Source organism: Nothobranchius furzeri, chromosome 14 (assembly GCF_043380555.1).
Source record: "Nothobranchius furzeri strain GRZ-AD chromosome 14, NfurGRZ-RIMD1, whole genome shotgun sequence".
Taxonomy (NCBI): domain Eukaryota; kingdom Metazoa; phylum Chordata; class Actinopteri; order Cyprinodontiformes; family Nothobranchiidae; genus Nothobranchius; species Nothobranchius furzeri.
Genome location: NC_091754.1, coordinates 35,299,450 through 35,325,043, shown reverse-complemented (window position 1 = coordinate 35,325,043; position 25,594 = coordinate 35,299,450). Strand labels below are relative to the sequence as shown.

Here is a 25,594-nt window from a genome sequence, read left to right as displayed (position 1 = left end):
CAAGTTTGCTGGCCAATCAAGGACAGGGATACCATGGTCCTTGAACCAGGTGCTGGTGGTTTTGGCACTGTGTGCAGGTGCCAAGTCCTGTTGAAAGGTGAAGTCTGCATCCCCATAAAGTTGGTCAGCAGCAGGAAGCATGAAGTGCTCTAAAACTTCCTGGTAGACGGCTGCATTGACCCTGGACCTCAGGAAACAGAGTGGGCCAACACCGGCAGATGACATGGCACCCCACACCATCACTGACGGTGGAAACTTTACACTGGACCTCATGCAACGTGGATTCTGTGCTTCTCCGCTCTTCCTCCAGACTCTGGGTCCTTGATTTCCAAAGGAAATGCAGAACTTGCTTTCATCAGAAAACATAACTTTGGACCACTCAGCATCAGTCCAGTCCTTTTTGTCCTTGGCCCAGGCGAGACGCTTCTTGCGCTGTTTCATGTTCAAGAGTGGCTTGACACACGGAATGCGACACCTGAATCCCATGTCTTTCATGAGTCTCCTCGTGGTGGTTCTTGAAGCGCTGACTCCAGCTGCAGTCCACTCTTTGTGGATCTCCCCCACATTTTTGAATGGGTTTGTCGTCACAATTCTCTGCAGGGTGCGGTTATCCCTAGAGCTTGTACACTTTTTTCTACCACATTTTTTCCGTCCCTTCGCCTGTCTGTTAATGTGCTTGGACACAGAGCTCTGCGAACAGCCAGCTTCTTTAGCAATCACCTTTTGTGTCTTGCCCTCCTTGTGCAAGGTGTCAATGATTGTCTTTTGGACAGCTGTTAAGTCAGAAGTCTTCCCCATGATTGTGGTGCCTTCAAAACAAGACTGAGGGACCTTTTAAAGGCCTTTGCAGGTGTTTTGAGTAAATCAGCTGATTAGAGTGGCAGCAGGTGTCTTCTATATTCAGCCTTTTCAGAATATTCTAATTTTTTGAGATACCAAATTTGGAGTTTTCATTAGTTGTCACTTATGAATATCAAATTTAAATGTAATGAACATTGGAAATACATTGGTCTGTGTGCATTGCATGAATATAATGTACAAGTTTCACGTTTTGAATGGAATTACTGAAATATTTTCAACCTTTTGATGATATTCTAATTTACTGGCCAGCACCTGTAGCCTTTTCAGCCAAAAGTGGGAATTGTGTTTTGCTTTTTAAATGATGTATCTGAGGACTTTGCTCCACCCCATGCTGATGAGTTCAAGGACCTCTCAGGCAGTTTAGCTGCCATGTCGTCACATAGTCGTCTCTTCAGCATCAGCTGTCTGCACGATAACAGGCCTGTGTTACTTGATCAGAGTGGAAATGTGTTCATAATCACAGAGTGTCACACTGGAGGATCATGGGATATGGGCCAGGCCTTGGGCATTGGATGGATGAGTCACCTTGAGGGTCCGGAGACGAAGCAGCCTGATCATCTCAGTTTGGGGACTTGGTACCGACATTATGTCAAAGTTTCACTATTTTTTTTTCTATTGCTTTGCTCCCCCCTCTAAATATTTACACGTGTCTTTGTCTGCAGGTTTCACCAAAGTTAAAAGATCACACCTCTGCTGTTGTGCTCATGATTTCAGTAAGCATGTGGCTCTGCAAGCTATGAAACGTGTTCATGCAGGCCAGAAGGTTGTCATGTCATCATCATTAGTTGGTGGAGATGTTTGATGCGTCTTCTCAAGAAAACAAAAGAAAGCCCTTGGTGAGAGTGCTAATAAAGTTTAAATAAAAATTATAAAAATAGCAAACTGAAACCTACACAATCTTAACCCTTTATAGGGCACTCATTGAAGTATTTAATTTAATTTTTTATTTCAACCCCAGGGTGTTGTAGTCCATAACCAAAGTGTATTTCTGAGAGATTTCACCTAAAATATTCATAATTCATTTTCCTTATTCAGGGTGTATGTTCAACTATGGCTAATTTGATTTTCATGCTAAGATTTCACCAACTTCATTGAGTTTAACATTAACAACACATGTGTCCTTATTTAGCACAACTAGTCAACCTGGTGATGTGAGAGTTGCCCTCTTCCTGTAGAATGAGCCCTGGCATTTTTACTATGATTGCCTGTTTTTCTGTAAAATCACAGAAAAAGAGAGTTGCTTGGGTCGAGCAGGCTGCTTCATGCGCGTTCACGCTCAGGCATAGCCCTCCAAACCGTTCTCAAGTGGTACAGATACAAGTGACATCACTGGCGCATTAGCTTGCCTGGTAAGATGTCCGACTTTCGTGCAGAAGACCTGGATTTGATTCTGGATGTGAACATAGTTTATTTGAAGTTTCCTTTTTACATTAATGGTATTTTTTTAATAGAAAGACGCCCAAATTTTTATTTGAGACTCGCCGAACGGCATTGAATTCACAGATAAAAAAGATGTGGGTTCAACTTTCATTTTGGAACAATTTTTCAAGCAAGGGAAGGGAATGATCTGAGCATGCAGGAGGACTGACCCATCATAAACCTTTGTCGGCTGTGCTGAAGAGAAAGGTACAGAACCCAATTATTTAATCAATTAGCTGTGCATTCTCCTGTCCTCTGTCCTCCGGGATCCACACACACACACACAGAGCTGACTGTCTCAGCTGTTATTTTCGTTAAGGAGTGTGCACGTACAGCATGCGCATCTCGTGCACGAGCCTACTATTGAGGCTGCCGTTACGCTTTTGGCCTGAGGGGGCAATCGCGAGCATAAAAATTCTAAACTCTGTAAAGTCCCTTTAAATAAGAGGTGTGAAAACTAGCTACATGCAAAATAAAGAATGGTAAAATTGTTTGCAAGAAATAAGACAATTTACAGAATCAGGTTCTATTTAGATATCTACAGATGAGACTATCACAGTAAATAAATCCAATCATTTAATGCAATTAGCCAATAATGAGGCTTGCCCAGAGGTAGATGGAATAAAACACACGGAAAGTTTGACATACAGGATTAGGAAGCTGACTAGGAGATGTTTTTTTACAAGGTCTTTATTGATTTTCTGAACAATTTTCTGCAATACATAAACACTGAACGAACAGGGTAAGTCTCTGACGAGAGGAATGAAAGGACATAGAAACGGTTACAGTTTTGACTGCAGGCCATGTTCTTGTTTTATGTTGCTTTAGATGTTTGTTTAATGAAAATAAAATAAATGCAAAAATTAAATAGCCATAAAAACGAGGAGTTTTAATTAGCAGCTAAGATATTTATGTCAAACAAATGTAAGGATTTGAACAGCAGTGGTAAAAGCTGTGCAAGTCAAGTGAAATGACCAATGACTACAACTCCCAGCATCCGGTGCGGCACGCCTTTGCTCTTGCCGTACTCAACCCTTTTCCCTTCAGACAACACGCACGTCCCTGACATTCTAACTTTTCACTGCCACCGTTTTACTATGAGACTGCTGCTTCTGTAAACCCTTTAAAACGTAAGTGAATGTTTATATAGTCCCAAACAAAGAAAATAACTTATTTTACTCTGACGCTGAATTTCAGGCGAAGTTAATGTTAGCATGCTAATTTCCCCGTCTCCATGGTAACGAGCATTTTAGCTGTGGCCAGGTAGTCTGAAATTTATTTAAAAGTGAAATTACTTTTACTACTTTTTATTTGTGTTTGTTTAGGACTCTGGAGTCTCTAGCTAATGGAAGAACTGCAGTGGTGACTTTTTATTATTCTGTTGAATAGATTATCTCCTTTAGCCATGCTTTTATATATATAATTAAAAGTTTTTATTAAATGAAAAGATTGACCTTGTCTTGTTTATGAACCTGCTTATATTTTGTTCAGTTTTCTGTTATTTTACCAAATATTTCCAATACTTAGTTCATAGTACTCAAATCGTCTGAGAGATTAACTTTGTCTCATTCTGACTTATTTGGTGATAGAAATGTAATATCCCACTTTTAGTTTATATGATTTACAAAACAGCACAATGACTTTTTAAATTTATCCTCGAGGAGTTGTTTCATTTTATTTAAAGGTCTTAAATGTCTAAATCTATGAAACATTAAGTCCAATTTTAAATAAAGGAGAAGGTCCTTTTCTAAATTTTTATTGAAAAAATGTAATTTTACATATTTATTTAAAGTTTCATAATATGTTTCTACAGCAAATTTATGTAAAATATTTTAACAAGCTGAGTGAATACGTTATCTATCTATCTATCTGTCTGTCTGTCTGTCTGTCTGTCTGTCTGTCCATCTATCTATCTATCTATCTATCTATCTATCTATCTATCTATCTATCTATCTATCTATCTATCTATCTATCTATCTATCTATCTATCTATCTATCTATCTATCTATCTATCTATCTATCTATCTATCTATCTATCTATCTATCTATCTTCTAAAATGATATATAAAAATCTGCTGAAAAATAATCCTTGAGTCACTCAATGATTATACATTGAATTTAAACCTGGGTTGAACACTGAAATCAGGAAAAATGATGGCAAATAACGATCCATATAAATACCAGCAGTGATCCTGATGTGTCAGTGTGGTTCTGTTGTCTGTCTCAGGTAACCCAGGTGTTATGAATGACTATGAGGTCATTCGGCAGATTGGAGAAGGTGCGTTTGGGAGAGCCTTACTGGTGAGAGACAAGAGAGCAGCTGGAGATGGGCTGTGTGTGGTCAAACACATCAGCTTCAGGAAGGTACAGCAGTATGTTAAAAATGACCAGATATAAACTCCAAGAACAACGTTCTACTCTACGGTTGTTATTGAGGCTTAGAGGTGTGTTTGTGGCTCAGATGTCAACGAGAGAAAAAGAAGCCTCCAAGAAGGAGGTGACGCTGCTGTCGAAGATGAAACACCCCAACATTGTTTCTTTCATTGCATCGTTTCAAGGTGACAGTGGCTGTTTAGGACCAGAACATGTAGAGGACCATCTGTGATTTTGTCTCCATCTAAACTTCATCTCTGCACAGAGAGAGGCAACCTGTATATAGTGATGGAGTTCTGTGATGGAGGAGATCTGATGAAGAAGATCAACATGCAGAGGGGGCTTCTGTTCTCAGAGGATCAGGTACTCCGTAACAAAACCAATCTGACCCGAGAACAGCTGCCTTTAGAATAAAGATAACCCCCAAAATGAAAACTGTTTAATATGGATGACTTTATATAATCAGCAACACTAAAATACCGTCAGGCTTTACACAAAGACAGGATCTTGGTGTCATTGTGTCGTTGCTTCTACATTAACTCAGAGGATGGCCTCTGTCCAAGGAAAACATGTCCCTCTGCTAGTAATCAGATTACTTCTACACAAACATGGCTGCTGTTGGGGCTTTAAATGTCCCCGCAACCTCAGGATCGAATCAACAGACACTGGAACCAAAGTTAGTTTTACTCTGCAGGGTAGTGCAGTGAAACTTTCACACGGGCACTGAAATCTCACTTCCTCGTGCAGTCCTTTTTATAGACCCTTTTACTACCTACGTCATCAAAAGTTGCGCGCGCAGCCTGGCAACGAGAGTGAAGGCTTCCTCATTCACACTCGATACTAAAACAGCGTTTTAAACCCTTTGTTTTGAAGTTCGGAGCACATAAAAATGTCGGGTTGTTGCGTGTATGGATGCCAGAATCGCTTCTCTTCAAGCAGTGGACTGAAACTTTACAGAATTCCGAAGGGAGCACATCCATTTCAACAAAATCGTTGGCGTCTGTGGCTGCATGCCATCAAAAGGGTAACTGCAGCCTTTTCTGTTTTTCCCATCCTAACACAAAGCTCAACTTTGAATAAAATTGCTGCTGCGTGGCTGCAGCATGACCCAAGTCTGGAACATCAAAATGACAGAATTATACAAATTTATACGCTTTATTTCATGCTTCAAATTAACATTTCATTCTAATTCATCTGTATTTTCCCACTGCATATTAGTATAAACTGTATTTCTCCAAAATTAACACAATTGTACTCTGAGCACGCTAAAAAAAGAAACCTATGCTATACTCACCCTGCCATGCAGGTACAGTTGGCTGTGAAGACGTAGTTCTCTGGTTTGTTTACTATGACCCAAGCCTCGTACATAGCAGTCTTGTGTCCTTGTCTTTGGCTAGGAAGGACTTCTGCCTCCAAGACGCAAAACTCAGAGTCTATGTCGTGATATTTTACTTTCTGTACGTGGCCACAGACAACATAGTTGTATGCATCTAACGATTTGTATGCCCGTAGCTTCTCACGTGTGTACTTACTGGGCCTCTCCACTAAAAACGTATATATATCGGGCCACTGGATATCTGGCCACGCACCTACATCTTCCACCCATTCCGTAATGCCACAGGGATCCGGGAGTCTGTTGCCATTCGTTAAAGTGAGTTTAATAATATAGCATTCAAAATTTGCCGGTGATAACCCCGCAGCGTAGCTTGATAAAGCCTGAAACAACGCCATTCTCTGTTGCCAAGCTGCGCGCGCATTCTCGCTGACGTCATATTGTTTACAAACAGTAAAAGGGTCTATTAACAGAGAGGTTCATTTGCATAAGCAGTTGTCAGGGCATTGCCTGCACTCAAACAGAAAACCACCTCTCCGTGAGATAATGGAGAAAACCATGTGTGGTGTGTAACTGTGATGGTAGGAAAGTCCTGTTTCCTGTTTACTTGTTTACAAAGAAAGTTCAGTTTACTTGCAGTGTTAAAGTTTCCATTTGAGACTTATATAGCATAATAAACTTTATTTTCTCTAACAGCTGCTGTTAAAATACAAAAATTACCTTAGTCATATGCACACATGCTCAAATGAGTTTGGAGCTGGCACTTGGACTAAAAATAGTGATCTCTGTTTTGCCCTCTTTAAAACTTTAAAAGCTGGAACACATCCATGCTTTAAACTCCTCCAGACAATCCAGGAGGGGCTTAATTGAGCCTGCAGAACCCTGTTTCAAAGGGAATATAGATGTGGCAATCATCAGCATACAGATAGGAGAGATATAAGGAACCGCCTTTCGTCAAGCTTTTTGACAGGTCTATTGTTCTTTGACCTTTATGCCCTTCCCCCCCAAACCACCTTACGTCAAACTCGACAGGTGTATTGCTTTATGACCTTTTGTGATCTGATCTTTAATGACCCTATATGTCAAGAAATGAATTGATGACTGTTGTGTAATGACGCATGAAGTTATTGTTTGTAGTCCCCTTTTGTCAAGATGTATATTGATGATCTGCACCACTTTACGTCAAGTTAGGATTGATAAGTCTTTTGTGTTAGCCCCACAGTTCCCACAGCCCCTCCCTTTCATACGTAATACCCCACATCCCTCCCTCCAACCCTGCTTGCCTCTTTAATAGCTTGGATCCATTTCAGCGGACAGACTGAGAACGTATCAGAATGGTGAAAGGCAGAAGAAATACCTCTAAGAAATTGGTGAAGCAAGAGGAGATGTCTACAACCGATGCTTCAACCTCTACCCGAGAGGAGGAGGAGGAGGTGAAAGGGGAGAGCGTGGACATGCCGTCGCCACTATCACAGACCTTGCTCTGTGAAAAATCTATAGCGATCCATCAGCTGCCTGCAGGGGGTGGCGCTTCCCGCAAATCTACATTCTGCATGTGTAGAGTTCAGCTTCCTCCTTTTGGCGGTAAAGAGTCCTTGGAGCAAATATGGCCGCTGGAACCCTACGGCGATACCGGTAGTTGTGGATACCGGTTCAGCTATGACACTAAGGAGCTGTGTCTAATCCATGATGTGGCTGAGGACGAACCTCTCAAGCCATATTTATCACATTCAGCGGTTCTCTCCTACAACGACTGGGCAGTGCTCAACCTCCCAGTTCCGCGCAGGGTGTACAAAGATGATCGTGAGAGACCTTGTCCAGCTGTAAAACGCAACAGGCCGCAAGCTCTTCCATCATTGGATGAAATCCAGAACGCCGTGATAGCTTTCAGCGCTTCATGGGAGGGGCTGGAGGATGCGGATGGGCAGTGGATTTTCAAGGCCTCAGTCCGTGAGAGAGGATCGGAGCTCTTTTTTGTGCTGGAAAATGTGCATGCTGAATGCGGTATTTACCGCCTTTTACAGGTTGTACCTTTCGAGGCCTGGTGTGAGAAAATAGATGAAGTGGGGGATCGTATCACTTCACTTTTTCGTACAAGCCACTGCTGGAAAGACATTCTGACAGTGCAAAAAAAGCTGGAATTCTAAGCCCCGCCTCAGGAGGTGTGTTCCCTTCCTGTCCTTCTGGATAAATAAGATATTTCTCAGCTGAAAGGGATATATCACGTTATTAAATTACATGTATAAAAAAAATCACTTACTGAGTTCGCTCAAAGCTCTGTCGAGCTGACTAAATGCATCTTGCAGGGTTGGTGGCAGTGGTGGCGGTGTCTCGCGTTCTAATTGAGAAAGAGGGATTTCGCCATCCCATTCACTCTCCGATGAAACGACAATTGCGGCTAAAAAAATAGATTAGATGTCGGTAGATTGATAAAACATTGGAAAGTGGAGTTTGAGTAAATTCTTCCACTTACCTGACATCGATGTGCGCTTCAGATAATGGTTCCGATAGGGTTTTTACCATTACAGTTATACAGTCTTTAAAAAAAAAATCTTGAATGGAAATGACGCGATTGGTCGAGGGTGATGTTTAAAACACTTTCTAAAACATCACAATGAATTATATTACCATTGTTCGTGTCTGTCATTTGATGTGTGTGTGTGTGTGTGTGTGTGTGTGTGTAATGATGACTTCCTCTGTTGTAAAATGTGTTTGCTGAATGGTTATAAATGATCAACTAGCCTTAAAAGGGGGACTTCTTTCTTTCATTGTAAACTGATACCCCCAGCATTTTCTCAGAGTTTGTCAGATGACTGTTGCCTGCTGGTGGTGGTCGGAGGGACCGGTGGCGCCAGTGCTCGACAGCCTCGCCTCTGTCAGTGTGCACCAGGGCAGCTGTGGCTACATTGTAGCTCATCCCTACCAGTGTGTGAATGTGTGTGTGAATGGGTGAATGACTGATTGTGTTGTAAAGCACCTTGGGGGCTTCCAGGACTCTAGAAGGCGCTATATCAAATACAGGCCATATTTGTTTACAAGTGGAAGCTGTCATTGGTTGATGGGGGGCTGGCTGAGCTTTGACTACTGATGCCTCCATGTGAAGCCTACCTAAATGGAATGGAATGTGCCCTGTCCACCCAAATACCTCCTGCTTAGAATGAGCTGTAATGGGCCATTCCCATCTGTACCTGGTCGGCTCGGGCCGGGCAGCCCCAGCCGGCCCCAGCCCGGCCTGAGTGATTCCTCACTTTCCTCACGTCCCTGCTCTGGACTGCGGACGTGAATCTCAGTCACGTCTGCATGCGGGCGGTCCCCAGAAATCGGCGGGAGAAATTGGCACTAAAATGTCAGTGATGTCATATATCAGCGACCAAGTGAGCTGACCTGTGTTGATACGTGTGTAGTGTTGTAAACAATGGAGAACTTCGTGGTGTTATTTTTCATGGTTCTGCCCTTGTGGCTCGTTTTGGGGCCCAGACTCCACGCTAGGCAGGCCGAAAGGCGTCGGCTTCGCCAGCTGAGGAGGGATGAGAGGAGGATTAAATCTGCAAAGCGTCGCCGAGTCATGCTGGAAGCCATTCTGAAGCAGTACAACACATTGCTGCGATTACGACAACGCCGACGCATCCTGGTATTGCTAAAATTCAAATTCTGACATGCGTGTTTAATACACTTCAAGTTAATAAAATGCATTTCATTTGTTTTACCCGATGAGGGTAAATTTCGGTCTTATTTTGAGAGCAGGTGGGGGTTGCCACAGTGTGTGGGTGCTATTGATGGCCCACACATTCCCATCATAGCACCCAGAAACTTTCACACAGACTATTTCAACCGAAAAGGGTGGCACTCACTCATCTTGCAAGCTGTGGCTGATGGGAAGGGACTGTTTTGGAACGTTTTTGCAGGGCTTCCAGGGAGCATGCACGATGCAAGGGTACTGAGACTTTCCTCCATCTGGGATTTGGCAAGCCGTGGAAATCTCTTCCCTGACCATTCCATCCAAATTGCTGACGTTGACTTTGGATACTGCATCCTGGGTGACTCTGCTTACCCGCTGCAAGACTGGCTTCTGAAACCATATACAGACACTGGGCGACTGACAGAGCAGCAACTTCTTTTTAACAAGAAGTTCAGCCGGGCACGTGTGGTGGTTGAAAATGCCTTTGGTAGGCTGAAGGGAAGGTGGTGCTGCCTACTTAAAAGGAATGACTGTGATGTCAGTCTGGTGCATTCCAATTCAATTTCAGTTCAATTCAATTCTCAAGGCACTTCACACAATAAACATTCCAATTCAGGTCAGTTCATTAAGCTAATCAGAAATAATGTTTCCTATATAAGGAACCCATCAAATTGCATCAAATACCAATTTCACAGCAGAAATAAACATGTTTACAGCCTGGTACCAAAACATATTTTAGGTTTAATAGATCTAGTTTACACTCATGACAACTCTGAAGGGGGTGAATTTTTTTTCTCACTCTTCTGTTTAAGTGTATTAAAAGCATAAAATTCTGTATAATTAATGAGCATCCGACCCACGTGACCACAGAGCTAGCTCCGTGGAAAGGCCTCAGTAGAGCCTCGGCCTGGCCTGGAAACTGTTTCGGGACTGTTTTCAGTCTCTCAACTTAGACCATTAGTTGTAGCGTTTGTGTGTTCTTTTTGGATATTTTTTGTGCAATTGTTGGACAAAATGACTTGCTGTGGCATTAATTGCACTAATAGAGCGTCCAAGGAGTCTCCACTTCATTTTTTTCGGTAAGTAAAATTATATTTATGTATTTTAGGTCACTGCCAAGCTGAGCTTAGATTTTAACATGTACTGTTTAACCATGAAATTTAAATGTAATAGGGTAAAACCCAGTGCATTTAACATAATGCTGCACTTTAGAAAATGGGTTCAAATATAACATGTTGGTGGAGCTGGGTTCCGACTATCGGCTTGTGGAGCTCTCGGGAGACCTGTTTTCCCTGCAGCTCGGCGCATCTCTGTCTGATCGCGGCTTCTGTCTGCTGTGCGGCTGCCAGCTTGTGGAGCTCTCGGAGACCTCTGTGTTCCACCCGGTTTTACCCAGTGGTCAGCCCGGCGTATCTCTGACTCAGAAGCTCTGGTGTTGTGCACAGTTAACTCTGGTTGTAGCTAGGTTGCTACCTCCGTTAGCTTAGCTCCCACCTCCGCGTTAGCTTTGGGTTAGCTTCAGGTTAGCTTGTAGCTAGTTCGACCGGGTGTCGTCAGTTGATCCCAGCCTTACAGCCCCACCCTCAGCTCCTCCTCTCTTCCCTTTTGTGGAATTGTCTGGGCTTGACGGAACCTGTGACACGGTCAAAATGGCGGTGGTGGCCACCTCCCATTTGTCTTCAAAAAAGTGTTATTGGAGTCTATGGAAACCCATTGTCCAATATTTATATGTCGATGGTGAATGCGTGTGTGCATAGGTGGATGACCGATTGTGTTGTAAAGCACCTTGGGGGGTTGGAGAACCCTAGAATGTGCTACACAAATACAAGCCATTTACCATTTTAAAAGATGAAGTTAGGTAATGGGAGTTTCCTGTCCTTTAGGTGGTGGACTGGTTTGTTCAGATCTGCCTGGGTCTCAAACACATCCATGACAGAAAGATTCTACATAGAGACATTAAAGCTCAGGTAACCCACTCATTCTCACACCTGAGGCCGTCCTTACCTCACACACACTCCAGACCAGGGCAGCCAAATCCTAAACTGCAACTCTGATCCTGTCCTTCTGACAGATGTTCTCTATTATATAAATAAATCAGTATATTGATTTATTTTACTGACTGGTGGAACATGAGGGGTCAGCCTCAGGCTCCTCTGGGTGTTGCAGTGATTGTGTGATCTAATACAGCTGTGAGGATTCACTCTCAGCAGCTGCAAGAGGTTATTTTTTTATTTTTTTCAAAATTATTTTTTTACTATTCACTTGTTTAATTAATTAAAAAACTTTTGGAAATGCAAAACAAAAATGGTGAAATTTAAAGTGTTAAGTGTTTTCAAATAAAGCCTGAGCACTTTGTGATGCAGGATTTAACAAAATCAGTCACTTTTCTAAGCTTAGAAACCCACAGAATGCACATCATACGAGGGCAAACTGCTCTGAGGTCAGTTTTACTCTGAGCAAAGATGTCACTGTGTCAGATTATCTAATCTCAGCAAGGGAGAAAATGGTCAGGATAACTGTCTGTTATCGGTTCTCTCTCTCTCTCTCTCTCTCTCTCTCTCTCTCCTTCTCTCTGTCACTAGCTCTCTTCATCCCTCTCTTGTTCTTGCTCTACCTCTGATTCTTTTTATCTCTCTCTTTCTCTTTCTCTCCCTTTCCATCCCTCTCAGTCACTCTCTACCTCTGTTTCTGTATCTCTCTCTTTTATTCCCCCCCCCCCCCCCCCCCCCCCCGACGTGTTCTCACTCCAGTTCTTCCTCTGTTTTAGAACATCTTCCTAACCAGCGGAGGGAGGAAAGCAAAGTTGGGAGATTTTGGAATTGCAAGAATGCTGAACAAGTCAGTGTCATCTTCCACACACACACACACACACACACACACACACACACACACACACACACACACACACACGAGTGCGCGTGCTTAACAGAAATAACAGCAGTTGAATGGTTAAATGCAACAAGTTAATACAAAGTTGTGTTTGAACATTTACGAACCCTGCTCTAAAACATCTAAACATCAGATATTTCCACTTCTTCCTCTTTAGGCTTATCCCTTCAGGTGTCTCCAGATCTGTCTCCATTTAGTCCTGTCTTCTTCATCCTTTACCCTCACACCAACCAACTTCATGTCCTCCTTCACCACATCCATAAATCTCCCAGCCTCTTGCCTGGTGGCTCCAACCTCAGCATCCTTCTACCTATGTAGTCATCATCTCTCCTCTGGACATGTCCAAAACATCTCAGTCTGTCCTCTCTGATTACATCTACAAAACATGAGCTGTCCCTCTGATGGACTCATTCCTGATCCTATCTGTGGGAGGTGCCGTTGGGAGCACCCCCTTATATTTTACTGTACTAAACCCATTAAAAAGCAACACCACCTTGTGAAACAAGGACAAATAAGAATCAAATGGACATGCAAGCCCAGTCTACATAGGAAGGCAAGAGATGTGGTTCCAATTTTTTTTTTTACAATTTATTAAACAAATAATAAAAACAAGACCTCAGTCAAAGAATTAAATATTTACTAAAACTAATTACTAAACCAAGGACTACTAAAACCCAGGCTGAGGCTTACCCGAAGGGACCAGCCAGTCGCTGGGAGGCGGAACCCTAATAAAGAAAAATAAACTAAATCGAAGGTACCCCAAACACTCGTGACCATGCATTCAGAAGTGAGGGAACCCTTGGACACAGCACACACCCAAAGACGAACCACCACCCAGAGACATTCCAGGCCTCACCTGCTGCTCTCAGCCTGCAACAAAAGAGTACAATTAATTGAGGTTCCTAAAACAATAAAATAAAAATAAATTATTTGGATTTAACCAAGCTAATAGTATGAGCCTTCTGTTGGAAAATTACTTCAGCTGGCGACAAGTTATTTAACCCAACTGGTGCAATGAGCTGCTTCTCATTTCTTAACCTTCCTGTTGTGTTTGAGTCAAATCTGACAGATTTTCAACTTGAAACACTCATAAATATTGTGCTTTATGTCTGGTTAACGCAATCAATCAATCAATCAATCAAAGCTTTATTTATAAAGCGCCTTCCGCAACCCTGTCAGGAAGCCCAAAGCGCTGAACATGGTACAGTTGTATGTAAATATATTGAATAAATCAACAATAAAAGAAATTCAAATTACAAAATACAAAATGGAAATTACAAGATAGATGAAACATTCTGGTAAAGGACAAATGTGTGAAACACATTTGGATTGAGTGTACCAATGAAAACTGTGGAATGGATTCAACATAATAGAGGGCCAAAATCAAACATGTTCTGGAAACGCCAAGCGGAGGAGGTGTGTTTTTAGGTGATTCTTAAAGACTGGCAGAGAAGGGGACAGCCTAACTGAGGGTGGCAACTGGTTCCAGAGTGAAGGCCTTATGATATCCTCCACACTGTGCACTTGAACATATAAGATTCAACCCTGTTACCAAAGTTGCTGGTAGCACATGCGCACTTTGATGTTTACAATCAAAACTTTCTTGAAGCTAAAGCTGAAATAACGCAGGACATTTAATGTCCCTCAAAGAAGACAAAGTGGGAAGTACAGGCATTTTTTGGATATTTGAAGAATGTCGAGGGACAGTTTATAGAAGACGGCTATCCTGTTTGCAGCACGTGCAGAAAAAGTGTCTGTGAAAGGCAGCAACGCTTCAAATCTCATGACACATCTGCGTGACCATCACCCACAACTCTACAGTCAACGCAAGGCAAGCTAAGGTTAGCGTTTTAGCTAAAATGCGTGATCCGAGGATTTGGGTTGAGGAAGAATGCAACGAGTCGCTATATAAAGCAGCCGCAGCGCCGCTGCCTGCATATAAACCGTGTCGCGGACACCCCCATGTTGAAATGACGCTATGCATTACGGGGCTCCCAGGGGCAGATAAGAGTTGGTCTCTCTCCGAGAATAATTATGAATTTAACAATGATTACTGCCTGATGACATTTTCCCAAATCTGCAAAGCTCACCGGAAAGACACAAACCAAGGACAATATTTTCCTGATATAGGGTTTATTAGTCAAGTAAGGGTAAAAAAGTATCTGATTAGAAGGCTACTTGAGTACTGAGTATCATCTGATCTAATATTTTTAAATGATGACATCAAACAGACAACAAATAAGAAGTTATGGGCAAACATTGGTATTTTAAAGACTAAAGGGAAAATATGTAAACAAATAAACAACATAATTACAAAATAACACATTTTAGGCAAAATTTAGACACAAACTGAGGACAATTTTTTCCTGATATACAGGGTTTATTTAGTTGTCTGAAAATGTAACACGTTTAAAAAAATACCGCGATAATACCGAAAACCATGATAATTTTGGTCACAATAACCGTGAGGTAAAATTTTCACACCGTGACAACCCTAGTGTACATTGACGGTATATTAGAGTCATGACACACAGACTGATTTATTTCTAATGTTTATTTCTTTAGTGTTGAGGATTATTATAGACAAATAATGAAAATTTTGATTTCAACATCTCAGATTATTTCAATATCAATTAAAACCAACGCAAAAAATGAATTTTAGAAATGTTGGCCAACTGAAAAGTATGAACATGAATGCGGCGTGGAATGGAGTCCATCGGTCTGAGGCGCTGCTCAGGTGTTATGAGAGTCCCTGTTGCTCTGATAGTGGCCTTCAGCTCTTCTGAATTGTTGGGTCTGGTGTATTACATCTTTATCTTCATCACTACCCTATAGATTTTCTATGGGGTAAAGGTCAGGTGAGTCTGCTGGCCAATCAAGGACAGGGATACCATAGTCCTTAAACTAGGTACTGGTAGATTTGGCACTGTGTGCAGGTGCCAAGTCCTGTTAGAAAATGAAATCTGCACTCCATAAAGTTGGTCAGCAGCAGGAAGCATGAAGTGCTCTAAAACTTCCTGGTAGATGGCTGCATTGACCTTTGACCTCAGAAAACACAATGGACCAACACCAGCAGATGACATGGAACCCTAAACCATCACTGACTGGAAACTTAACAGTGGACCTCAAGCAACATGGATTCTGTTCCTCTCCTCTCTTCCTCTCAACTCTGGGACAGCTGAAACCTGTCCTGCATACGTCTGCATGGTGGTTCTTGAAGCTCTGACTCTAGCTGCAGTCCACTCTTTGTGAATCTCCCCACATTGTTGAATGGGTTTTGTTTCACAGTCCTCTCCAGGGTGCGGTTATCCCGACTGCTTGTACACTTTTGTCTACCACATCATGTCCTTCCCTTCTCCTCTCTATTAATGCGCTTGGACACAGAGCTCTGAACAGCCAGCCTCTTTAGTAGTGACCTTTTGGGTCTTGCCCTCCTTGTGTAATGTGTCAAATGTCATCTTTCTGACAACTGTCCAGTCAGCAATCTTCCCCATGATTGTGTAGCCTACAGAACTAGACTCAGAGACAATTTAAAGGCTTTTGCAGGTGTTTTGCGTTAATTAGTTGATTAGAGTGTGGCACCAGGGGTCTCCAGAATTGAAGCTTTTCAAAATTTTCTAATATTCTGAGATACTGAATTTGGGATTTTTATTACTTGTCAGTTATGATCATCACAGTTAAAGAAATAAACATTTGAAATACATCACTCTGTGTGTAGCGAATGAATCTAATATGAAAGTTTTACTTTTTGAATGGAATTACTGATACTAGTAATTACTAATAAATCAACTTTTTCATAATTTTCTAATTATATGACCAGCACTTTTATTTATATATACTAAGAATGAACACTCACACATCAAGGAAGTTACTTCCCAACCCTTTGGTGTCCAATTTTTCTCTTTGTGGTCTAGAACCAATCACACTATATCCAGTAAGTGAGGTTGCTTCAAGGTCTACACTGTGAACTCCTCCAAAGTTTCGTTATATCCTTAGCAACCCAAGGCCAGGCAATGTGGAAAACAAATTTAAATTGAAGCTGACTTATGTGACCTTGTCAAACCTGTAAACAGGGGGCAGTTGTCATAATACACATCAGTGTTTCTACAGTTATTTGGATAATTCACCTTGTCTACATATAACAGCTTTTTAAAATTTCCTTTGTAATGTTGCAGCACCATGGAGATGGCGAGGACTTGTGTTGGGACACCGTACTACCTCTCACCTGAGATCTGTGAGAATCGACCTTACAACAACAAGACGTAGGTTTGTGTGGTGCTCAAATGTTCAACTAGGATTTTGCTCCTGATTTATTCAATACTTCGTTTAGGTTCATATAGATGTAGATGTTGCTATTTGTTTGAATTCATTAGCAGTACAGTTGATGTTCCTGGAAAAGCTGTCCAGTCAAGCTACATTTTGAAAGAAAAACAACATTCTAAAGTCAAACCCCCTTTCAACAGGTTCCTCCCATAAGCCTAGGAATACAGGGGAATATTGGATAGGATACCATTTAACAACCATTAAATATGACATTACCTTGACTTTATGACATACTGTTGTCACCTTTTCTGCCAGAGGGGAGGTCTGGCATCATACATTAGAAACCATACTTCCACTCAGGCCATGTAACCGTAAAATTTAGTGTGCTGGCCAACATAGCAATCTCAGCTCTTACGTCACTTCCTGTTCTGCTAAAAGCCAAGATCCCGCAATTCATGCACACTATATGAGCAGAGGGGGAAGGGACAGGCAAAGGGCTGTTTGATGGATACATCATGATCCAATTATTGAGAAACATGCGTTCACAATGATTGGATAGGTTTTTCCATGATTGTACATTCCATTGGAGATTTTGTGTAGATTTGAATTAGTTATTTACATTCTTACTGTTTTATTTTCTCATTGAAATGCTGCTATAAAAAGTCTCCTCTAACATTTTCTCTCTCAATCTCAGTCATAAAATACATTTTTTAAAACAACTTGGTCTACCTTCAGTGGTGGACTTTAACTCTTCTGTAAAATCTTTATTCTGGGTACATTATTTATTTATGTATTTAAAGTTGGAAGGGCAGAGCCTGCAGATGAATCTTTGTACGAGGTTAGATACTGAACTCTTATTGTTCTCTGCGTACCCATGGTGCCCATGGGTGGCACCTTGCACAAGCATGGAATTTAATTCCAGTTATATGCTGACGATTATCAGATGTATTTACCACTGGACAAGACTGATGGTCATCCAAGTAGAAAGCTCTTTTTGCTTGGCAGGAGTTAAGGTATGGATGATCCTAATCGTGTTATCAGTGCATCCATTGTTGATTGTGGAGAGCTAAAGTACCACTTGACTATAATTGTCAGTCTAGAGGTGAAGATTGAGTATTTGATTTAGTGGTCGAGAAAATTCTGGTCCACCAACTGGCGCCTCTGGAGGGGAAAGCAATGCGCTACCAGCACTGTTTATAGTGGGGACAGTGTGCTGCTGACCTCTGAATACTTTGAAGACCTCCTTGATCTAACCGACACATCTTCCAGTGAGGAAGCGGAGCCTGGGGACTTTGGGTTGGACTCTCCTACCTCTGGGGCTGAGGTCACTGAGGTTGTCAAAACTCCTCGGTGGCAATCAATCAATCAATCAATCAATCAATCAATCAATCAATCAATCAATCAATCAATCAAAATTGATTTATAAAGTGCTTTTCATACAAAAAAATGTAACTCAAAGTGTTTTACAGATTAAAAAGACCCCACATATCCCACAAATGTCATTGACAATTAAAACCCCCTCCCTCCAACCCAGCGACACACACATACCCACAAGCACACACAACACACTTGAGAATATAAGTAAACACTGGGCTCAGATGAGTCAAGTACATAAGGAAACGCCATCAGGGGAGCCTTCTGCCCCAACAGCAGCAGATCCATGGAATCAACCAGGGCACAGACACAGGGAGCGCAGAGGAGTGAGGGCGAGGTTCACCACCTACACCCAAGCAATACCTGGAGAGCACACAGGCTGCTGCCGCCGACCACTGGCCCTGAGGCAGAGGGTTCCCACAGAGGAAAAGCTGTAAAGTATTAGAATAGGTAAAAGAAATAAATAACAAGAAGTAATATAAAAATATATGAATAGTGATCAATATAATTGTAGAAACAGTAAAACAATATAAAAACGTAAATTTATAACAAAACTGGTTGCGCAGTGGCCCAGTGGTTAGAGCTGTTGCCTTGCAGCAAGAAGGTCCTGGGTTCGCTTCCCAGCCTGGGATATTTCTGTATGGAGTTAGCATGTTCTCCCTGTGCATGCGTGGGTTCTCTCCGGGTTCTCTGTCTTCCTCCCACAGTCCAAAAACATGACTGTTAGGTTAATTGGTCTGTCTAAAATTGTCCTTAGGTGTGAGTGTGTGTGTGTGTGTGTGATTGGTTTGTCCTGTGTGTCTCTGTGTTTCCCTACGATGGACTGTCTCTCTGTCCAGGGTGTACCCCGCCTGATTGCCTGTTGACTGCTGGGGATAGGCACCAGCTACCCCGCGACCCTGCGTGGACAAAGCGGGTTCAGACAATGGATGGATGAGTTTATAACAAAACTGTCTTAAAATATAAGCAAGTAAACCATAAATAATAATCAGTTAAAAGCTAAGCTAAAAAGTTGAGTCTTCAGCCTGCTCTTACAAACATGAACATTCTCTACGGCCCTGAGGTCCTCTGGCAAGGCTCCGGGGTGGATGAGACCTGCCCCCAGAGTTCCTTAAGGCTCTAAATGTTGTAGGGCTGTGTTGGCTGATGTGGCTTTGCAGTATCGCGTGGATATCGGGGGCAGTTCCTGGACTGGCAGACTGTGGTGGTGGTCCCCCTATTTAAAAAGGGACCGGAGAGTGCGTTCCAACTATAGGGGGATCACACTTCTGAGCCTCCCTGGTAAGGTCTATTCAGGGGTTCTGGAGAGGAGGGTCCGTTGGATTGTCGAACCACGGATTCAGGAGGAGCTATGTGGTTTTTGTCCTGGCCGTGGAACACTGGACCAGCTCTGTGTGGTCCTGTTGGCTTCAACAGACAGTGATCTCAGGATTTCACTGGAGCGGTTCACAGCCTAGTGTGAAGCAGCTGGAATGAGACTCAGCTCCTCTAAATCTGAGACCATGATCTTAAGTCAGAAAAGGGTAGAATGCCTTCTCCGGATCAGGGATGAGATCCTGCCCCAAGTGGAGGAGTTTAAGTATGTGGGGTCTTGTTCACGAGTGAGGGAAAGATGGAGCACAAGATCGATAGGCGGATTGGTGCTGAGTCTGCAGTGGTGTGGGCATTGCACTGATCTGTCCTGGTGAAAAGAGAGCTGAGCCAGAAGGCAAAGCTCTCGATTTACTGGTCGATCTACATTCCTACCCTCACCTATGGTCACGAGCTTTGGGTACATCATGGATACATGCGGCCGAAATAAGTTTTCTTTGCAGAGTGGCTGGGCTCTCCCTTAGAGAAAGGGTGAAAAGTTCTGTAATCTGGAAGGGGCTTGGAGTAGATCCACTGCTCCTCCACATCGAGTGGAGCCAGTTGAGGTGGCTCGGGCATCTGGTTAGGATGCCTCCTTGACATCTCCCTGGTGAGGTTTTCCGGACACGTCCAACTGGGAGGAGACCTGAAGGGAGACCCAGGACATGCTGGAAGGACTACATCTCTCACCTGGCCAGAGAACACCTTGGGCTTCCCCCGGAAGATCAGGCTTAAGTGGCTGGGGAGAGGGAAATCTGGGCCTCTCGACTTAGGCTGCTGCCCCTGTGACCCGACTCCGGATAAGCGGAAGAGAATGGATGGATGGTCATATAAATGTGGTTGTGGGGTCATCTTTTTAAACATTTGTCCAAGGTGAAGATATTTCTATCTCGATGTGACATGGTAACTGTTGTACACACATTCATAACATACTGCTACTCCATCTAATTAGGGGCTAGTCCGAGTGCATTGTCTCGTCTTCTGCTGTCACAGAGTTTTGCTGGGAGGTTTTTGGAGGGTACGTAGAAATTTGAGCGTGCAATACTGATGTTGGCCATGTTACATTGACTTCCTGTTTCCTTTACAATTCATTTTAAACTTCTTTTATGGGTTTTAAAATCTCTGAATGGCCTAGCTCCAGCCTACATATCTGATGTATGTATCCTGGCTGAAGACCAGGGGGATGGAGCTTTTTCAGTGGCCGTGCCATGATGCTGGGATGCTTCTGTTACATATGAGACTGTCTCTTGGTTGTTACGTCTAGGTTGAAAACCTTCTTTTATTCTGTGGCATTTACCTCTGCAGATTGATTGGCATTGCTAATGTTTTTTTACCTTCTTACTTTGGTGACATGAGTTTGCCTGACAAGTACTTTATGAATAAAAGTCGAGTCAAGTAATGACGTTGAAGCTGAGTGAGAAACATATCAGGTGATGGGTTTTCTCTATAAGGAGGGGTTAGCAAAAACAGGGCGGAGCTAATGGGAAATGAGCTGCGATGCCTGTGGCTGTTGATCAGCCATGTGGGCGTATTAATAATAACAGTGGTTATGTAATCAACCTGTCAGGATCTGGTTGAGTTACAGTCTATTGCAGAAAAAGGTACAAACATGTATGATGATGTCATTCTGCCAGATTCATTTAGACGAACCTTCTCTGGGTTTAGTTTAGTTTAGTTTAGAGACATATTATCTTATAATACTATCTGTTTACACTAAACCAGTTACAGGGGACTGGATGTGTGAAGGGGTCAGCCCAGGTCAGCTGTTCAAAGCTTTTATCAAATCCAGCTACCCATGTAGATAAGAGACAGATTTGCATTTCTAAACAATAACACATGAACACATTCAGAAATCTATCTCCGCATGCTATGAAATGAATGAATTGATGTGGATATGAGTTGCTTTTAGTTTTCTATTGAAGATGGGGTTAGAATGTGGTATTTTAGCTTCTCACTTCAGATCTGTGGTCCTCTGCACGCCTGCCACGTTTTAACTTTCGTTTTGTCCCAATAGTTTGGCTTTTGCTCTGGGTTGCATAGGAACAAAGGACTAAGGTAACTGAGATGACACGCTTTATGGTTGAGGTTGTGAGCAACTTGGTACATTCTGGCAATAACTGTAGTCAGTGAGACTCAGACGATAGTAAAGCGTGTTCTGGTTGGCGAGTTAAACTGAGCTTATCCGAGTCTGAGGTTCAGACAACTCACCTTTTCTGGTTTGGTTAGGTTGTTGCCTCCTTATCGCGCTCACACAAACATACTTTATTTACTTTTTTACATAATTGTTTCATTTAAAAGAAGTCTTAGGTGGGATTTTGAGCCAAAGAAGAAAGCACCAGTAACATTTTTATAGTTCTAGCAGTTTCAGTACTTCTACCTCACTGTCACCTCTCATCATGTTTACGGTTGTTGCTCAAGGAAATGCCTCTTCGTCCTGTTCCAACAAGAAACGTTTGACACTATATAAAATGTGTTGATGGTGACGTAAGTGATACACACCCTGAATCTGTTAGCCATCAAAAACGTCAGCGCTGTGTCGGGGGAACATTTAGCCAGCACATCTGACGTTGTTGTTATGTCTGTTTGTGTGTGTGTGCAGGGATATCTGGGGTCTGGGTTGTGTTCTGTATGAGCTCTGCTGCCTGAGGCACCCAGTAGGCTGCACCTCACACACACACATGCATGCTCACACATGCTAAGCTAATGCTAACATTAATTTTTATCATGCTACCATCCAATTGTAAAGTGAAACAAAAGGTTTATTTATTTTATGTTGTGCTATTTAGACAATGCAGATATCTTTCTGAGGGCACATTCACTTTATTTTTATTTTCTTTTAACTTTGATTGTTTTTGTCTCTAAATGATCTGCTAGCTCATCACACCTAACTGAATGTGTGTTTTCTTCTGCAGTTTGAGGGAAGCAGCCTACGGCAGCTGGTCAGTAAAATCTGTAGGGGGCACTTCCCACCAGTGTCTGTCCAGTACTCCCACAGCCTCCGCCAACTGGTCACCCAACTCTTCAAGGTCTGAGACATTCAGTCTTTTGTTTGCCGTAATAAATGAGATAAACACATGAGAGTACTCTGCATGTTCTATCAAGAACCTCAATCAGAGCAGAGCTTTGGTAGTACGATGCTGACGATGCAGTTATGGAAGTTCTAACTCAATAGTAAAGCTAGTTAACTGGAGTTGGGGCGACGGTGGCTCAGGAGTTAAGTGCTCGCCCCGTAATCGGAAGGTTGCAGGTTCGAGCCCCGCTCAGTCTGTCGCTGTCGTTGTGTTCTTGGGCAAGACAATTAACCCACGTTGCCTGCTGGTGGTGGTCGGAGGGACCGGTGGCGCCAGTGCTCGGCAGCCTTGCCTCTGTCAGTGCGCCCCAGGGCAGCTGTGGCTACATTGTAGCTCATCCCCACCAGTGTGTGAATGTGTGTGTGAATGGGTGAATGGCTGATTGTGTTGTAAAGCGCCTTGGGGGGTTCCAGGACTAGAAGGTGCTATATCAAATACAGGCCATTTACCATTTACCATTTTTCTTATTACTTGAATTCAGATAAAAGTTTTACAGAAAACATTTAGCATTGCCTCATTAAATAGAGCCGACTGGTTATTAGCTGCTGCTGAAATACAGAAGGCAGGTGATAATGGTTTTCTCCTATCTGTGCGTGTGTGTGTGTGTGTGTGTGTGTGTGTGTGTGTGTGTGTGTGTGTGTGTGTGTGTGTACTTGTCTTTATATGTTCAAGTGGAAAACTTTTAACTTTAACCTGTAACATGAGGACATTTTTACATTGTAGGGACATTTTGCTGGTCCACACAATTCTAAGCACCCCAATATTTGGTTTTAGAGGTATGCTGAGAATTAACTTTTTGTTTAGGTTAGTTTAGATTAGGATTAGGAATAGATCCCCATTGGTTATGGTTAGGGTATGAGTTAGGGTTAGGGTTAGGCATTGTGGAGTCACAAAAATGAATGTAAGCCAGTGGAGATCCACACACCTCATCGTAAACTCAAAAAAACCATAACAGTTTTATAGATGGTGAACTGGTCAGTGTGCTAACAGATTACACATGCATTGTATTGACATAACATTATTGTCAATATTTACCCACGATGGCTGACTTTAGTTAAATACTTTTGCTCATATATGTGTTATATAATTTTACCTTTTTAGGCTTGTGTTCCCCCACTTGATGCAAGGCTTTTTGTTTAACCCCCGCTGGGTTTATGATACTGTTGTACTTTAAAAATGATAACAAATCCTAACATCACCCTCTACAAAGGAAGTGGTCTGCAAATCAGGAAAGGCTCCTGGTAATTAACTTTTCTATGAGAAGAATGTGGATGCTGCTTTAAAGTTGTGAGATTCCTGAGGCCTCTGAAGGTCACAGAGCTTGTATAACCCGTGTTAACTGGGACTTCAGATTTGTGGATCAAAGAACAGGCATTAAGTGATCAGAGCTGCTCTTTCTTGTTAGGACTTTGGCAGCAGCGGTTTGGATTAGTCCTGATTTAAATGAACAAACGTCAGAATGTCACAGACTGTTTTCACAGCTGTTGAAGATGTAAGACGCTGTTGTCCACCAAACACTGCAGTCAGCTCCACTACTATCTTTTAAACAGCCACACATGTGTTTCTTCTACGTAAATAAGGATTTGTAAATGTTGACTGATGAAAAGTTTAGAATACCTAAAAAAAAAAAAAAAACAATAGAGGCACTTTCTCTAATCATCAGACCAACCCTCGGGACCGGCCCTCAGTCAGCTCCGTCCTCCGGCGTCCTTTCCTGGAGAAACACATCAGCAAACACGTAAGCACTCAGGTAAGGAAAGATCAGCTCAACACAGCTTGGTTCCCATGCTTGCTGTAGTAACTGATAGTCATGTTAGTATGAACTGTGACATGTATGAGACATGATTTGTTTAAAGACCAAGTTCACAGAGAAACCTTTTTGAAACCTATTTTAGAAATATTATCTGTCATTCTGCATTTAACATGCAGGCTGAACAATGGTCTTCTACCCCTACTTCCTGAATTAGCTGCCAATAGACAGCCTGACAGATCTACATCACATTGAATGTCAGCATTCAGCAAAGAGCAGAGCATGCCTATGCTAGTCGAAGCTAGCTATTAGCATTAACAGCTCCACCACACGGCAGAACTCCTCCTCCCCCGGAGAAAAAACATCAACATTGCAAACAAACTGATTCAGTAGTAGAGTCGTTGTGTTGCTGCTATCCAGTCAGAGGCCAGATGTCCAAATTTCAGGATATAAAACTCCAAATTTGGTCATCTTCAGCTCCCCACTTCTCCAGCTAACTTCTACTTCCTGCAACAAGAGCGCCAGAGGTCTTTATCCACAGAGAACGACTCACGAGGCATTCATTTATACTAGAGACCACTGCAGAGGGACCTTGGTCTTTACGTTACCTGTGCATGTTAATCTTGGTTTCACCAAACTAAGGATCCTCAAAGAGCTTTCAGCACCAGATAAGAAAGTTAAACTGTCCAATCCAATTAAAAAGTCTGAAAGATGAATTTAGTAGAAGACTGTCACTAATAACCAGTCACACACAAACGTGCACACAAGCACTTAGTTTAAATGTGTGTGTGTGTGGTTTCCTGTGCTTGCAGGTGATGCAGGAGGAGTACAACGACCTAGTTTCGCCTCAGAAAAGAGCAGCTGCTGCTGCACCAAAGGAAGCTAAAACAGGACGAAAAGCAGCAGGTTGGTGGCACACAACAGCCTCTCAACAACAACAGTGTTATTGGTTGCAGAGTGTCTGAGCTGAGTGTTCGGCCACATTAACATGCATACGTGTGTGTAAGCACTAAAGCTTCCTGAAAGCTTCCAGCTTATAATTGTGGCGACGGTGGCTCAGGAGTTAAATGCAGGCCCCGTAATCGGAAGGTTGCAGGTTCGAGCCCCACTCAGTCTGTCGCTGTCGTTGTGTCCTTGGACAAGACAATTAACCCACGTTGCCTGCTGGTGGTGGTCGGAGGGACCGGTGGCGCCAGTGCTCGGCAGCCTCGCCTCTGTCAGTGCGCCTCAGG

General features: G+C 42.6%; 1 protein-coding gene across 4 annotated transcripts in view; it reads left to right on the top strand.

Annotated features, from left to right (window-relative positions):
- The first annotated feature begins 3,295 nt into the window (after positions 1 to 3,295).
- Positions 3,296 to 25,594, top strand: part of LOC107389589 (serine/threonine-protein kinase Nek5) — a 32,832-nt gene continuing 10,533 nt past the window's right edge. For 2 of the 4 annotated variants that reach the window (XM_015965802.3, XM_015965801.3), the window contains exons 1-11: positions 3,296 to 3,410; positions 4,508 to 4,644; positions 4,742 to 4,838; positions 4,919 to 5,016; positions 11,549 to 11,632; positions 12,433 to 12,503; positions 16,730 to 16,816; positions 22,141 to 22,195; positions 22,454 to 22,567; positions 24,276 to 24,362; positions 25,175 to 25,268. In XM_015965802.3, the coding sequence (XP_015821288.1) occupies positions 4,522 to 4,644; positions 4,742 to 4,838; positions 4,919 to 5,016; positions 11,549 to 11,632; positions 12,433 to 12,503; positions 16,730 to 16,816; positions 22,141 to 22,195; positions 22,454 to 22,567; positions 24,276 to 24,362; positions 25,175 to 25,268 (910 nt within the window). In that variant the 5' untranslated portion in view covers positions 3,296 to 3,410; positions 4,508 to 4,521. Of the gene's footprint in view, positions 3,411 to 3,605; positions 3,643 to 4,507; positions 4,645 to 4,741; positions 4,839 to 4,918; positions 5,017 to 11,548; positions 11,633 to 12,432; positions 12,504 to 16,729; positions 16,817 to 22,140; positions 22,196 to 22,453; positions 22,568 to 24,275; positions 24,363 to 25,174; positions 25,269 to 25,594 lie in introns of all 4 variants that reach the window. The other 2 variants (XM_054746580.2, XM_015965803.3) reach the window with 2 other exon arrangements.